The 17,037-nt window shown below is 46.2% G+C and overlaps 1 protein-coding gene across 3 annotated transcripts in view; it reads right to left on the bottom strand.

The window, feature by feature from the left end:
* The window catches only part of Ptprn2 (protein tyrosine phosphatase, receptor type N2), a 744,317-nt gene that overhangs the window by 59,850 nt on the left and 667,430 nt on the right, over window positions 1-17,037 (bottom strand). For all 3 annotated transcript variants that reach the window (XM_087552435.1, XM_087552436.1, NM_031600.2), the window contains 1 exon segment: window positions 7,996-8,143. In XM_087552435.1, coding sequence (XP_087408561.1) covers window positions 7,996-8,143 — 148 coding nt within the window.

Below are 17,037 nucleotides of genomic sequence, written 5' to 3'. Positions count from 1 at the left end.
ACAGCCAGGAAGCAGAGAGTTGAACACTGAGTTCATTCACTTTCTCCTTTTCACTGTGTCAGGAATCCCAGGCTGTGAGAAGAAACTGATAACTTCAGGGTAGTTAATTCCTCTTTAGTTAAACCTTTTTGGAAATACCTTCACGGACACCCTAGAAGTGTTTCCATAATAATTCTAAAGCTAATCAAAGTGAAGTCGAAGATTGATTATCACAGGCAGCATTTTCAAAAGCCCTACTCCTTGCCAAGATGGCTCTACTATGTGAACTGAACTGCTCAGGGGCTAATGCTCTCTGGTGAGCTGTCGAATGAAGTAAGGGGCCTGATTTGGCTTTGTTGACCCACAGAGGCCTCACAGAGGTGACAGTAGCCTGTGACATAGAAGTCAGGAGCCTTGGTCTTGAATTTCAGTCCCCCCCTTTTTTTTAAAAAAAAGCTTATGCATTGTGTGTTACTGTGTAAATACTTTGCTTTTTATGTGTATGTGAGAGTGCCTGCTTGTACGTACATACCATAAACTGTAAACGTATCTGGTGACTGTGGAGGCTAGTAGAGGGAATTGGAGTTACAGCAGTTGTAAGCTGCCATGAGGGTGCTGGGGACTAAACCCAAGTTCGCTGTAGGAACAGCGAGTGTTCTTGACTGGCAAGCCATCTCTTCAGTTCCAGATCTCATTTATGAAGGTTGTTTTTACAAGCATCCCTCTAGATCTTGCAAAATTCAAGAGAGCAGCTCGCTGGGACAGAGAACTAGATAGGGTGCAGAGCACTGGGTTCCCACACTTAACGGATTTTACCTGCATACCAGTTTTGCTGTCTACATCGGTGTAGATAGAAGTTTAACCACTCAGCATGACTCGGCCCGAGCAGAACAGGGAGCCAATTCCAAAGGTATCCAGGTTGCTGTGTCCCGCAAGGCCTAGCCAGCCACCAAACTCTCCTGGAGGTCTCAGATGCTAAGAGCTGAAATGTGTCCATCCCAAAGGCCACCATATAGTCTTACTCACTCTCGCCCAGATGTTGTTAGCCTCTTGGGGAACATGGTCCCGCCAAATAGAACTACAATGCACTGACGTCATTGGGGTAGGACCTGATCCAACGGGACCAGGTGCACAGGAAGGGATTGGAAGTAGATTATTAATTATCATAGGCACCATTAAAAAAAAAAACTACTACATGCCAAGATGGTCCTACTATGTGAACTGCTCAGTGCTGATGCCCTCTGGTGAGCCGTCAAATGGCAAAAGGTATTAAGCAGGTGCACAGGTAGGGATTGGAAATAGATTACCACAGGACATAAAGGTGGCCTTTGGCAGGCAAGGAGAGCTTTGATGACACCAGGACCTTGGACTTCCAGCCACCAGAACTGTGAGGTTGATGCACTCTGCGATTTAAGCCAAGGGTTTCTTTGCCACATTTCTAGGAGCTGACAATGTAGTGCCATGGACGGGGTGTTGGCTCTGGTCTCACTTCACTGTGGCTACCGCATTCTCAGTGGAGTCAACCAGCTTCTTTCAGGTTGTAGCTCTTACTGAGTGGCCACAGGTGCCATCATGCAGAAATGTACGGGGGTTTGTGAGGTCGGCAGGCAGAGTTGGGGCTAGCCCCATTGCCTTGGTACAAAGAGGGCTTGTAGTGGAACATTCCCTCAGGAGCTGAAGGCATAGTGTTGGTACCAGTGTGAGGAGAACCTACTCGGGTCTCTCCTAGACACACAGTGAAGGAAATACCAGTGATTTGGGTTCCACAGGGTTTCAGCACCTCTACTTTGCTACACATCCACCGAACCATCTCGTATATGCATACAGAAGCAAGCCAGGAAGGGCCATGCTGTCTGTGAGGTCCTCCCAGAAGGGCCTCTGCCACATGTGGGTTGCAACTCAGCCCTGCACAAAGACTCAAGATCCGCAGTCGGTAAAACACTCAGATCTCGGGAGCTTAAACTTGAGGTGTGTCTGCATCTAAAAAAACCACACCTTTAAGGTCTGCCGGGATGTCTCAGTTGGTAAAACACCTGCCTATGAGCATAAGGACCTGAGCTTGATACCAGCATCGGTATAAACTATCAGGCATGGTGGTGTAATCCCATAATCCAAGGACTGGGAGGCAGAAACTGGAAGATCCCTGAAGTTTGCCAGCCAGCAAGTTTAGCTTTACCGATGCTCTCCAGGCCAATAAGAGACCTTGTTTCAAAGGATGTGGATGTCATTCCCAGTGTGGCACCTGAAGTTGCCCATTGGTTCCCACATATGCATGTATATGTAAGCACATCAACATATATAAAATGTGCATCTCTCTCTGTCTCTCTTTCTCTCCCTCTCTCTCTGTCACACACACACACACACACACACACACACACACACACACACACCACCACCACCACCACCACCACCACCACCACACCACACCTTTATAATTTTCAGAGAACAATAATCTTATCGGTGTGCAGGTTGTATAACTTTTGAAGAATAAGGCTTGTTTGGGGGGGGCAGAAAGGTAGAGGTACCATCTTTGACTGGTGTCATGATATTCAACGGGGACCCACAGATGTGTCTTTTGACCCTTGGAATACTTGGGATCATTAATATGGTTCCAGTGAGCACACACAGCCAGAACTATCCCACTTCACTCAGAGACTTAACCTGTAACGAGCATTTGTTGAAGAACACTGAAGAACCGAAAGGACCAGCAATCTCATGGCCAGGAAGAGGGGCATCTTCTGCAGCGACTCCCAGAAAGGGGGCCATGGTCTCAGCCACCCAGGTGCAGAACCCCAAGTGTGATGGACACACATGTTGCAGAAGCAGTGGCCAGGCCAAGCATGGCGGTGTACGCCTTTCATCCAAACACTTGGGAGGTAGAGGTAGGAGGATTTCTTTGAGTTCCAGGCTAGTCTGGTCTACACAGCAAGTTCCTAGCCAGCCACAGTTACATGGGGAAATCCTGTCTCAAAACAGCCAGAAAGGCAGTGGTCTTTGCAGAAGTCCAGAAAGTGGTACCTCTCTGGACACAGAGCAGGGGCAGAGAAGGGGTAGAAGAGCTCTGCTGAGGATGCATGCAGGAGCCATGACTCAGGACTTCCTAGTGGAGTCAGTGTCTAATGCTATCAGATGCAAAAGTCCAAGGGAATGAATTGGGCTCTTCCCATAGTGACACCAGACTACTGATGGACGAGGCTGCTTCCCAATCGAGGAAATGGTCCCACTAGCAACTCTCCCTCCATTTCCACTGGAAGAACAGCAGACCATTTCACAAACGGGTATTTTTACCACCCCTTTCTGCTAGCTGTGGCAGAGATGTCTGTGGTGAGAGGGTCCATTCCCAAGGTGGGTCTTGGTGCACTGAGCTGGTTCATCTTCGGTGTGCAGGCCAAGCTGTGCTGATATGACAACTTCCCCAACTTTGAAGCATTCAATGACCGGGCATGACAGCTCTCACATCCAGAGATCAGAAAGCTAAAATGGCCTTCTTCAAGCTCTCAAGCTGGCTGTAGCTGACTGTCCTCACCTCCTACGCCTGACTTCCTTGACTGCCTCATTGTGGGTCACAAGCAGTCCATTGTGGCCTCCCAGACTCAGCCTGGTATGAGGTCTTCCCATCTGCAGGCTGCTTGCATTTGTGTCATGAAGACCTAGGACATGGCCTCTTGTATGGGAGACTGTTCTCTTGCCCCTGAGCCAGATGATGAAGAACAAACATTGGGTACTCAGCTACCAGACAGTGGGTAAGCTCGATCCTGAGCTGCTGCCTGTGGATCACAGGTACTCTGACGCCATGTGTGGTCTTGACTGGGACTCCATTAGGGTTAGCCTGGTTGCCGATGATGGGGATATCAAGGACCCTTGAACATCGAGGCTAGCTCTGGACTAGGCTACGTCCTTGGACTTCATACAATGAATTCTGGATATCTGCCTTCCAAATTCCGACACAATGACTTACAGGGTGTTCACAATGGTGGCTAAGCTGTGGTAAGGTCATGACGTTTGGCCTTGCTCCAGATGGTAGGCATCCTTTAACAGGGGGGTACTGCAGTCTTGGACACTATGAGACAAGAAGTGGCCACAGAGGAACTTGTCATGCTGTCTAGGCCCCAGTACTGGGAGAGAAAAAGCCACTGCCATGTAAGTCACTCATTAGCTAGCTTTTACCAGCCTGAGTGAGCCAATGGGGTCAGACGAGATTAGCACTGTGACATCATCGGGTCACGATGTAATAGCAGAGTTGCAGCTACGGATAAAAAGGCCCTTACTTTTAAATGTGGGCTAATATATTTTTATATCTTAATGTCTGACACAGAGTTATCATTTGGCCCAGAATTATGCTACTCTGGAGTGGTTGAGCCCAGGGATAGTTTGTGGATAACTGCCAAGTGATTTCTTCAGGGAGCTTTAAAAAATGGTATTGGAATGTTTGAGGGTACCAAGCCAAGCATGGTGAGGAGTGTCCCTCGTAAATAACATGCAGTATGCATGCTATGATGGGTCAGTTCTGCAAGCAGTTATCTAAGGGTAAAAGCTGGCTTCTACCCTGGGTAGGTTATGCAGCCACCCAAGTGCAAGTCCCTCCACTTGCACGGAAGTCTCCAGAAAGAAAAAGCAATGCATGGCTGGTTTTAGCTGGTTGTGAGTCTTAGACAAGCTCAAGCCAGGGCTGCCAGGGTCTGACAGTGGTTCACATTGCTAGACTGCAGGCATAGGCTCTCCCCGGAGGATGCCCGATGGATCTCAGCCAGCACAGAGGGCTGCCGTGTTGACTTCTCCAATGAGAAACGTAAAAGAGCAGGCAGTAAAATCTGAGAGGAGGTGGTGTGGTAAGCCAGACATGGGGCAGAATCTCTGAGATTTTACAAAGTTTCCTCTCCTAGAGAGAATGCCCAGTACTGTTCCCCTGCTATAACTCACTAAGCATGGATGGTTGCAGGGCTGGCATCCTGGGGCTGACAACCATTGTTAAGGAAACAGCCTCAGATTCTGATGGCAGCCTGGCCAGCATGGCCACAGGAGTCCCATATGAACGTAGATGTGTACTCTCTATGTAGGAAACCTAGGACTGGAGAGGAAGGGAGCACCCGGGAGGATTTCCTTTTATCACGGAGAGCAAACTGGCTACACATCACATCAGCTCACTGCCTAGGATAGCAGGTTGGTTCTCAACATTACACAAGTATGAGACAGGAGATTGCTCTGTTTCAGACCTTGCCACACATCTGTGAATCTAGCTTTTGTTCTCTTTGGTTTTGTGCCAAGAAGTAAGTATTCTTGCTTATGGCTTCAGAATCAATCAATTAATCTCTCTATCTCTCCGTCTTTCTGCCTCTCTGTCTCTCTCTCCCTCTCTCTCATTATAATTCAGGTACAAAATTTCCTTTCCATTTATTTATAATAGCATGCCAAAGCAGAGTTATATTCCTGCTGGTGATTTAAAAATCACCAACAAAGTATTGCATAATTCTTTGTAACTATGCACAAAGCTGCCTATGGATTCTTTAAAGTTCCAAGAGAACTCAACTAGATATAGTCACACACTGGCCTGGTGCCTAGAGAGTGTGGGCTGCGGCTTCTTTGAGAATCGGTTGGCACTGGAGAGTCTGGACTGTGTGGATCCTGTCCCTGGATTTCCTCCTTGTGATTCTCTTACACCCCTTGCCACCTCACTGGCCCAGTGCTGGACTGCCTCGGCAGGGTCTTGACAGATCCACACCAGCCAAGAGGCAGTGGGTAGAAGGGGTGTACAAGGCTCTTCAAGGGCAGAGGAGTGAGACAAGCTTGCAAAATCATGGGGACACGTGGCAAGTGTAGGGGGCTTCTAGGAAGAACCACAGGCAAGACTGTGGTCTACAGGGCTGGAGCAGGGGCCATCTGGAGGTTGGGGGCCTGAAGGCCCGGATGAAAGTAGGAGATGAAGGGGAACAGAGACTGTCAGAGAAAGGAGACAAAGTAAGGCATCTAGAGTGAAAGACAGTTCTGTTTTTTTGCCTACCCTCCAAAGGACACCCCAACAGGAAGTACAGAGGGCAGGGGAACTGGATCCTTATCTTGCTACTCTCACTCCTGTGGTTGGCTATCAGCATGCACTCTTATAAACAGAGCACGATGGAAAAAAACCCTCTTCAGCATCCTATGACTCTGTGGCAAGGCCAATTCCTCTAGAGAGACAGCAAAGCAGGATAGAAGAAGGGGTTCCCCAGAGTCTGGGACAGAGGTCAGCAAGCCACAGCTAGAGGGCACTGCTCAGGAGGGAAGAGTAGAAACCAGAAGAAGGTCCTGAGAGCCTGGAGAGTGAAAAAGGTTTGTCTCTAATGCTTCAGGTTGGGGTTCCTGTAGCTGGGGAAACTGAGTCCCCTAGTAACACTGGCCTCCTGGAAACTCATGCTTTTCACACACGTGGTAGCTGAGGGCTGGGTGGCAGAGTCTTATTGGTTGGCACCAGGAGTTGGTACCAATCATGTTCCTGGCATGAAAGCATTTTTCTCTCTGCCTTACTCTAATGTGGACAGACAGGGATGAGCATCAGCTTGTCACAGAGGCCCAAGGGCCCTGGTTCTCCCCTTCGCTACCATAGTGGTGCCAACTGCTTACCCATGCCAGACTCTTAGGTGAGGGCTTGTTCTGAGGAATGGATTTCAAATTTAAGCACAGTCAGATGCCTTTATCCCATTTCCCTCTCACCTTGTCCCCTGGTCCCCACTTACCCTATCCATCCCAACTCCACCTTGGGGATAATGACTTGGTACTCAGACATCTTTAACACAGCCTGGCTGTAGTGGGATGGGGTTTGTTTTGCTTTTTTTCTAAATATAAAACCTGTAAGCTACAAGTTTCTAATCATAGCTAAGGGGGGATATGTTTGGACACCCCTGGAAGCAGAGGGTAGAAAACCAGCCTCTCTATGGAAAATGTTGACATGTAGGTGGGTAACCTGGATTCTAAAGGCTTGCTGCTCTGCATGACTTTAGCACATAGCTTCAGAACTCCTGCATTTATTTAAGGAGAAGCCAAGGGGGCCTGACTGGAGGGGATGCTATAACATTCTGCTATTTGGATGAGAGTCTTTAGATGTTCCAGCCTGCGGGCTGCAAAGTCCCGGGGTGGGGGTTCAATGACAAGGTGCTTTCTGCCATCTCAGCATAGATCTTCATTCTGTGCCCTCTCTTTAGGCTAACCCAAGACCAGCATGGCTTCGTTAGGCTCTCAGAACAGGGGATAGCAGAAATCATTTCATTATTTCTGAAATATGAACAACTACCTCCTGTCCTGTGGTAGGAGAGTAGTTGAGTTATTCCCATGTATCTGCCATCTCTGAACAGACTAATGTTTATCGAGTGCCTATTTATATGAGAAGATTTTGACCACCGAGGTCTTTCTTGGGTGGGCTCATATATAAGTCGAAGTCCAAACTTTCCCTAGGTCATGTGGATACCCATGGCCAGTGATGTGGAAGAGAGGCAGATACTATAAAGATGTACTCACCCGGTCCCTACACCAGGGGTTCTGTGTTTTGCATGCCCACCTAGTATATATTATACTATACTAAGTCATTCTCTATTGGAGTGGTTTTGGGACAACAGTGATACCCAGGTGGAGTGAAGCCATCCGTGTTTGTGGTAATATTGTACCAGTAACACAGTTTCACTGTGAAAGCTGAGCTGGGATATGTAACTCTATGTTAATGACCATGCCTATGCCCCAGCCCCATATGTTCTCAGACCATAGGATCCCATAGGTTCCCTACACTAGAGCATAACAGTCACAGGGATGGCTCCCAAAGGGTCCCTGGGCCCCCAACAGGCCTTCTTTGGGATCTACTAATCCAAAGAGGGAGACTGGCTTTTGTGGAGGGGGCATCTGTAAAGGGAAACAAGTCTTGGGGCTTAGGCTTGCACACAGAGGTAGAGTAGACCTTGGAGCTCTGCAGACTGTGATGGTGGGCAGAGTAAATCACAGCTGGGTGTCCCCATCCCCTCTCCCCCTGTCAGGTCACCCAGGCTGGGTACATACAGGTCAGCACAGCCAGGGAACGGTTCTTGGGTGCATTCTCCTCTCTCTGGGCCACAAGTGAGCTGTCGGGCTCTGCTTGATAGGCGCACAGTGCCTCCCACTCCTTCTCCAGCCGGTTCTTGTTCTTCAAGTGGTCTTCCATGTAGGCCTGAAAGGGACACACAGAGTCAGAGGCGTGGGATCTAGGGCTGTCCCAGGCCGGGTCCGGGAAGCACGGATTAGGTCAATTATCCCAGAGTCTGTTTTTTTGGCTCAAGATGTGTGTGGTTTCGCCATGGGGACTGAACTTCAGCACTGAGCCAGGAATTGTGGAGTATGTGGAGTGCACTTGACCAAGCGTGATCTTCTAGAGAAGACAGGTAGCTAGCTCCCTGACAGGCAAAGCGGGCCAAGGAAATATGTCCAGCTGGAGTATGGGGTCTTCTATAGGGGTATCACATTTACCCGGGATGGGAAGGAACAGACCTAGGGCCCGGGGGCCGGGTCAGTATAGTGGCTGTGTTGAGGAGCAGGGAGAGCTGGTGCAGAGAGGAGCGGGATTAGGGGGACACCCACATGGAACCGTGGGAAGCTTGTGCGCAGGGGAAGTTAGGGGTGCATGTGCCTGAAAGCCTCTCCAAGAACAGCACTCCTCGAGATGGAAAGAGACAAATCAAATGACGTTACAGGGGAAAACAGTGGCAAACAGCTACCATGAAGCCCGGGGGACACATCTCTGCAACTGACGGGTTATATGGCAAGCCCCTTCGTATCTATCCAGGGTCCTGCTGGATAGCCTCTGGGTAGAGGCTGAACCAGAACCATAGCCTTCACCAGGCCCTGCATTGAGTAGTCAGAGCTCTCCACTTTCCAAGGGGCTCAGGGAGAGAAAGATAGTGGTGGAGTCACTCACTGCACACAGATTCCTATTTAATGAGGAGCTATGGTATTCTCAAATGGTGCTACCAATGCATTACACACACACACACACACACACACACACACACACACACACACACACACACACACACGGTTAGCACATGTGGCAGACATGTGGAAACATGGTTGCCAGACAGCCATCTTAGAGGCAGTGTCTCCTCATGGATCAGTCTAGATAGAACCAGAGAACTCAGACCCATAGCTGTGGGCCTGCCTCTGCCTCTCTTTCCCATGGGGCTCTATATAGAAGTTACTTTTTTTCTTAGAGTTGGAACTTTGCTTAACCCTTGATACCCATAGCTACTAGGATCTGTGCTGAAGTCTGACCGTGTGCAGCACTAACCAAACAAAAATCAGAGGAAGTAGAGTGAGACCCAGGGGGTTAGTTTTCCCAGTACTTGCCAGTGAGCATACATTAATACTGGTGACTGGGGACATACAGGCCACTGGACATTTCCTGACATTGAAGACACGGTGTGGCTTGCACAGCTTCCCAACTCACTCACTCAGGAAGTGGGAGACTTCCAAGAAAGGATGCTTGGAGAACCAAACCCAGATAACTTGTGGGATTTCTGCAGGACGTAGTGGTCCAGAGTGTTGCCCACTACAGCTCAGCTTTCCTTCCCCTTTCTCACCAGGTAAGTGCTCTACCACTGAGCTGTGTCTCCAGCCCTATTTATGGTGTTTTGATCTGCTATATACCATGTACAGACATAGGTTTTCAAGTGTGTCTGCAGTGTTGAAAGAGCCAGGGCAGTCCTCTCAGTCAATTTCACCCCCTAACACTCACTCTGAGTAACAGGTAGGTAGAAGGCAGAGGCAGGAACTTCTGTTCCTGGTTACTCGGGATGGAAGAAAGCTGAATCAACTGTTCCCTGAAGCTTTGACAAAAGCATACCAGTGTCCCCCTAGAGGTTAGCTGTGCCCTGCTGTGACACCTCACTGTGGCCACATGCCCTGGAAGCCAGTGAGCACCAAAAAGAAACTCTTAAGGGTCTTGGAGATCCTCTGGGCAGACTTGTGAGGTGCAGGGCCTGGTGGTGGTGGGGTATGGAGGCAGCTTGCTTAGAAGGCCCCCGTGGCAACTGGCTGCACCTTCCATTTCAACAGACTATTAATCTGTCTACTTCCTCTATACAATCCTGGCCCTCAGGTCCTTCCAGCATGGAGTCAGAAGCCATGAGATAGAGAGATGTGAAACTGGACAAAATGGAAAGGCTCCCTCTAGAGCAGTGGTTCTCAATCTGCGGGTCACAACCCCTTTGGGAATCACCTATCAGATATTTACATTATAATTCATAACCAGAACAAAATTATGTGACGTAGCAAGGAAATAATTTTATGATTGGGAGTCACCACAGCATGAGGACCTACATTAAAGGGCCGCAGAATTAGGATCTAGAGAATCAGCTCAGAACTGATGTAGAGAACGACAACTACCTCCCTTGAAGATGACTGTGTCTGGGGAAATGGCTCAGTTGTTAAATATGTGGCCTGGAAGAATAAAAGGCCTGAGTTTGATCCCAACATCCACATAAATGGGGCATGGCAGTGTGAACCTTTAATCCTAAACTGTGGAGTCAGGCAGATCCTGGGGACTTAGTCTAGAAAAATTGGCAAGTTCCAGATTCAGTGAGAGAGCCAACATCGACCTCCGGTATCCACACTCACAAGTACACACATGTATGTGTACCACATGTAGAATACATGCACGAATACCCATACATTCATACATACACACACACACACACACACACACACACACACACACACACACAAATGTATACAGATGTACAAATAAATGCACAGGATGAATAGACATAGTCACTGGGGTGAATTTTGCACACAATTAAAACTTTCTTCTACCTGTAGAGAGGAAAAACTACACGCCCAAAAGCAGAACACTCTGTCCCCATAACTGGCTGAAAGAAAACAGGAAAACAGGTCTACAGCACTCCTGACACACAGGCTTATAGGATAGTCTAGCCACGGTCAGAAATAGCAGAACAAAGTAACACTAGAGATAATCTGATGGCGAGAGGCAAGCGCAGGAACCCAAGCAACAGAAACCAAGACTACATGGCATCATCGGAGCCCAATTCTCCCACCAAAGCAAACACGGAATATCCAAACACACCAGAAAAGCAAGATCTAGTTTCAAAATCATATTTGATCATGATGCTGGAGGACTTCAAGAAAGACATAAAGAACTCCCTTAGAGAACAAGTAGAAGCCTACAGAGAGGAATCGCAAAAATCCCTGAAAGAATTCCAGGAAAACACAATCAAACAGTTGAAGGAATTAAAAATGGAAATAGAAGCAATCAAGAAAGAACACATGGAAACAACCCTGGACATAGAAAATCAAAAGAAAAGACAAGGAGCTGTAGATACAAGCTTCACCAACAGAATACAAGAGATGGAAGAGAGAATCTTGGGAGCAGAAGATTCCATAGAAATCATTGACTCAACTGTCAAAGATAATGTAAAGCAGAAAAAGCTACTGGTCCAAAACATATAGGAAATCCAGGACTCAATGAGAAGATCAAACCTAAGGATAATAGGTATAGAAGAGAGTGAAGACTCCCAGCTCAAAGGACCAGTAAATATCTTCAACAAAATCATAGAAGAAAACTTCCCTAACCTAAAAAAAAGAGATATCCATAGGCATACAAGAAGCCTACAGAACTCCAAATAGATTGGACCAGAAAAGAAACACCTCCCGTCACATAATTGTCAAGACACCAAACGCACAAAATAAAGAAAGAATATTAAAAGCAGTAAGGGAAAAAGGTCAAGTAACATATAAAGGCAGACCTATCAGAATCACACCAGACTTTTCGCCAGAAACTATGAAGGCCAGAAGATCCTGGACAGATGTCATACAGACCCTAAGAGAACACAAATGCCAGCCCAGGTTACTGTATCCTGCAAAACTCTCAATTAACATAGATGGAGAAACCAAGATATTCCATGACAAAACCAAATTTACACAATATCTTTCTACAAATCCAGCACTACAAAGGATAATAAAGGGTAAAGCCCAACATAAGGAGGCAAGCTATACCCTAGAAGAAGCAAGAAACTAATCATCTTGGCAACAAAACAAAGAGAAGAAAAGCACACAAACATAACCTCACATCCAAATATGAATATAACAGGAAGCAATAATCACTATTCCTTAATATCTCTCAACATCAATGGCCTCAACTCCCCAATAAAAAGACATAGATTAACAAACTGGATATGCAATGAGGACCCTGCATTCTGCTGCCTACAGGAAACACACCTCAGAGACAAAGACAGACACTACCTCAGAGTGAAAGGCTGGAAAACAACTTTCCAAGCAAATGGTCAGAAGAAGCAAGCTGGAGTAGCCATTCTAATATCAAATAAAATCAATTTTCAATTAAAAGTCATCAAAAAAGATAAGGAAGGACACTTCATATTCATCAAAGGAAAAATCCACCAAGATGAACTCTCAATCCTCATCTTCGGTTGGTTTATATACAAGTGTGCAATTTCTAGGCTTGAAAGTAAAATGATGCTATCTGGTGCTGGATAGAGGAGCCTTATTTTTTATTATGGCAGCTTGCTATTTTTGTAACATGGTGATTTGGTTGAACACAATAAAGTACAGTAGTAACTGATCTCCCCTTCTTCCTGGATGAGTGAGGAGATGATTAAATGTTGATGTCAGCATCCTTGAGCATATTCAGATGAGCTTCTGCTTCTGTTGAAAAGGATGCTGTGTTTGATTGTGGTCCGAAGCTTTGAAGCACTACTTGGCATCTCCTTCCTTGGAGGTCTCACTGTTTAAACATAACAGATTTGATAGCTTGTTGGTAAGGTGAGGTCCAGCTTGTCTCCACTAGGTCATCTTCATGTGAATCCGGTGGTTATACGGTTTTGTTCTAGGGATATTTCATTTTTTTAATAACGGTTTTAGCTGACATTCATGGAGAGAATGAATCCTTAGAACTGTGCCACTAGTGAAAGGAAATCCTGTCTAGAGTATGTTTCTTTACAAAGCTGTGTCACACCATCCTTTGGGCCCTCTGCTGGAAAAGTAGAATCAAGTCTCAAATAATGCCTTTTAAATTGTATCCTCTAGTATTATAGATGTAGGACAGTACTGTATCATACCTCTGTGGATGTAAAATAGCTTGTACCTGCTTTATGACATGTAGTAGTGACCGTGCTTTATCAGAGCTGTTTTTAATGATGTTGCTCAGAATGTTTTCTTTCCAGATGATGATTGAGAAGCTAATTTAAAAAAAAAATGGTGCCAGGTACCACAAGAGTAACACAACTGTGCTGTTTTCTCGGGTTTTGTTTTTTTACTTTTTTTTTTTTTAATGGAGTGTGCTGGATGTCTCTACAGTTTTGTTCAGATGACTGCAGAACCTGGAAAAGCTGTTGCTGCTGTTGATGCATAACACACTGCTATTATTGGTCTTTTTATATAAATATAAATACATATATACAGATAAATAATTTGAATTTTTTGAAACTTTAGCTGTGCTGTCAACTTTGGAAAAAAGTATCCCCGTTTACTGTGTTGAGTTGGCACTGTACAGAAATTAACAGCCATATTGGTCTAGAAATGTTGAACTTAAGTTTTTTCCATTTGTACAGGGGTAACACACTGTATTAAATATGTAAGGTCTTATCTACGTGGGTTTGATTACAAAAACTAATAAAGTATTCTCTAAATTTAAACAAAAAAAACTTTCTTCTATTATATATTATTTATTATGCATACGGTGTGTGTGAGTATTCCGCAGTGTATATGTGGGGGTCAGGGGATGACCTTTGGGAGTCCTCTCCTTCCTCTGTAAGTTCTGGGAATTGAACTCAGGTCATCTGGCTTGCAAGGCAAGATCCCTGGCCTGCTAAGTCATCTTCATGGCCCTTTGCACCAATTCTTTAAGAGAGGATGACATCTTAGCATGGTGTAACACTACTGTTTTGGGGAAATCTGGCAGGGTCACTGAGTCCAGTCCTGCTGTAGGGACTGAGCAGTAGCCTGCTTAGGTGTACAGACTCAGAGTCAGACATTGCCTCCTTGATGTCAGCAGAAGGAACTGATGGTTCTGGGCAGAGAACCCGGCCCCAGCTTTCCTTTAGAAAACCCTCTTTCAGGAAACCCATTATGAGCAGAGGCTCTTTTTATGGCAAGACAATGCATCTTGGGACAGGCCCTAGCCAGATCACCCTGGACCCAGGTACCCTGCGAGTCTTCTTCAAGTTAACCTCAGCGGCTCTTTAAACCGCACAGTCAGCCTCACCATGTAGTCACAGCAAGTTTATTTGAGCAGTGCAGCCTGAGCTCTGGGCATCAGCTTGGGTGGAGGGACAGCCGGAAGCAGTAGATCTTGATACCGTCATTTTCCTCCCGAGAATTAAGTCATTTACTGATGAGCTCATTTATAATAAATCTGAGGTGAGTTCTTCACTCTCTAGGCGCGTGCTGCTCACCCGGTGGTGTCGGGTCTTGTGTGTCTCTATTTGATCAGTGTTCTCCTACTAATGAAGTGAAAGTCACACTCCCAGGCACATGCCAGGCTCTGTGATGGTTTACCTGGGCTGGATGCAGAGTCACCTATGAGGTCTACCGCTGGGTGTGTCTGCGAGAGAGAGAAACTCACCCTGAGATTCTGGTCCTCTGAGACATGAGCAAGCAGCCCATGCTCCCCTCGCCCCAGCTACTCTTCCTCTCCTTCCCTGAGAGAATACTTCCTCACACCACTAGCCAAAAGGAACTCTTCCTAAGTTGTTTTCTGTCCATCATTTGGTTGCAGCCATTAAGATAGAATCTTTCTTCCTCTTTTGTGGTTTGTGATACAAGTTTGTGGGGAGGCTTAGCCTTCATAGGGAAATAACACATTTTAATCAATGAAGATAAAACTGAAAATTGTTCTGTCTTATAGCCTGCCCCCACAGGAGGAGCAGCGAGAGCCAGGAGGATTGGCCAGTGCCCTTAGACAAGGCAGTGTCTGGTTGCCAGGCCAATGAACCTGCAATTTAACTGGATTGATACTTATTCTGTAGTGGGCATTCAGCTGTGAGGGTTTTACAATGGCCATTTAAACAACTTTTTATTTATTTATTTATTTATTTATTTATTTATTTATTTATTTATTTATTTATTGAGACCACTTTTCCCTGTGGAGCTGTGTAGTTGGTGTCCTGGGCTGTCCTGTAAATGCAGGTGTGAGGACAGGGCGGTGAGACACTCTTTGGGTTTGGTGTATGTACATGGTTCACATGTGAGTGTAGATGGGGTTGGAGGCTTAGAGGTGTGTGTCCAGAGTCTTTCTTAACCACGGTGCACCCTATTGTTTTAGCCTTGCCTCATTGAATCTGGAGCTCGCTGACTCAGCTATACTGACTGGCCAGTGAGTCCAGGCATCCTCCTGTCTGTGGCACATGCCACCATGACTAGCTTTGATGAGGCTGCAGGATTCAAACTCCGGTCACCATGCTCGTGTGACAAGAGATTTACCTACAGAATCACCCTCCTAATCACAACGGTGTTTTATTTTTTTAATTGTACCTTTGGTTACATGAATAACACAAAAAGAAATGAATAGGTCATTAAAATAGGATGAAAGGAAACACAGATACTAACTGAATTCTGTTCTTCCCAGCACCTGGGAGGGCCGAGGTTTTGTGTTTGGTCACTTTTGTGGTTGCTCTTTGTTTTGGTTATCTTCAGTGCTGGCTGCTGTCATTTAGGCTTTGAACATTCACAACATTATAGAATTCTGTTTAAAATGAAAAGATACCCAAACCATGTTTGCTCTTAAACATGGCATATCCTAGAAAAGTTAAAATGATTAGGGATTCCCCCAATCTCCTTAGCATCTGTCTGGTCCCAGGACCCACTCCTGACGTTGTCCTAGGAGGACAAGAGGTCCTAGAGGTCAAGGCCTCCTTATGGACACCCACTTTCTACTTCCTTTTTCACAAATCAGTGTGTTTACCTGGGATCGGGGGACACTTTCCAGCACCCCAGTGGGTGTCTGAGTCTTTTAGGGCTGTCTGTATAATATGCTATTCTTTATAATAATCATATGATAAACTGGTATTGTAAGTTAAGCTCAGCAAGCGTTTAACAGAGGAAACTTAGTAACAACAACTCAGATCTTAGTAACAGCGGCAACTTAGTAACAACTCAGATCTTAGTAACCCTAATGGTTGATTTACTCTTTGAGAAATTTCCTTTTTCACTTACAGGTCACACGTGGGAGCTTCCTTTTGCATACTCAGGTTGACAGCACCACACTTGGGTTGGGGGCTGTTGCTAAATGGAATAATGCTTACTTGAATACAGCACCATGGTACCTTGGCAGTTGACTTGATATTAAGAAAACAGCTAGCAAGTGGGCAGCATGTTGGAAGGGCATATCCTAGACAAGAGCACCGTTTCTCAGGGAGGGAGTAGGAAGACTGGAGACACCATCATAATATTCTAAAGCACGTGCATTTAGAAGTTAGCAGTGACTGAATTTTCTATATAATGTTCTCGGACCACAAGCGACTGCAGGTAGTTAACATTTCAGACATTAGAGTGCAGGTGGTGTGTCGATGGTAGTTTTTGTAAAGTATAATCCATTTTTAAAATCGTCAAGTGTGGGCTAGCCTTGGTTTGTGGATCAACCTCCCCTTTGCTGGCTTCTCGATGTACATCCCACCAGACTGCAGCTCCTACTGTCTGCCCTGTGATCCATTTCTGTGCTTCTGCTGTGACAAGTCCATCCAGAGATGGAGGCCCATCTCAAAAACCAGCTCTGCCTTCTCCAGACTGACTGGGACCTGCCATTGCCTCATCACCTCCTGTCCACCCAACCCTTTACTGTCTGTTCTGGCTAATTTTACATCAAATTGACAAAAGGTAGAGTCATGAGAGGAGGAAGTCTCAGTTGAGGAAACACCTCCATAAGAGGAAGCTGTAAAACATTTTCTTGGTTAGTGATTGATAGGGGAGGATCCAGCCCATTCTTGGTGGTGCCATCCTTGGTCTGGTAGAAGACCTGGGTTCTATAAGAGAGCAGGCTGAGCAAGCCATGTGGGGCAAGCCATGTAAGCATCCTCCTCCATGACTTCTGCATCTGCTTTT

Source organism: Rattus norvegicus, chromosome 6 (assembly GCF_021556685.1).
Source record: "Rattus norvegicus strain SHRSP/BbbUtx chromosome 6, alternate assembly SHRSP_T2T, whole genome shotgun sequence".
NCBI lineage: Eukaryota > Metazoa > Chordata > Mammalia > Rodentia > Muridae > Rattus > Rattus norvegicus.
This window is presented reverse-complemented; position numbering and strand designations above follow the sequence as displayed.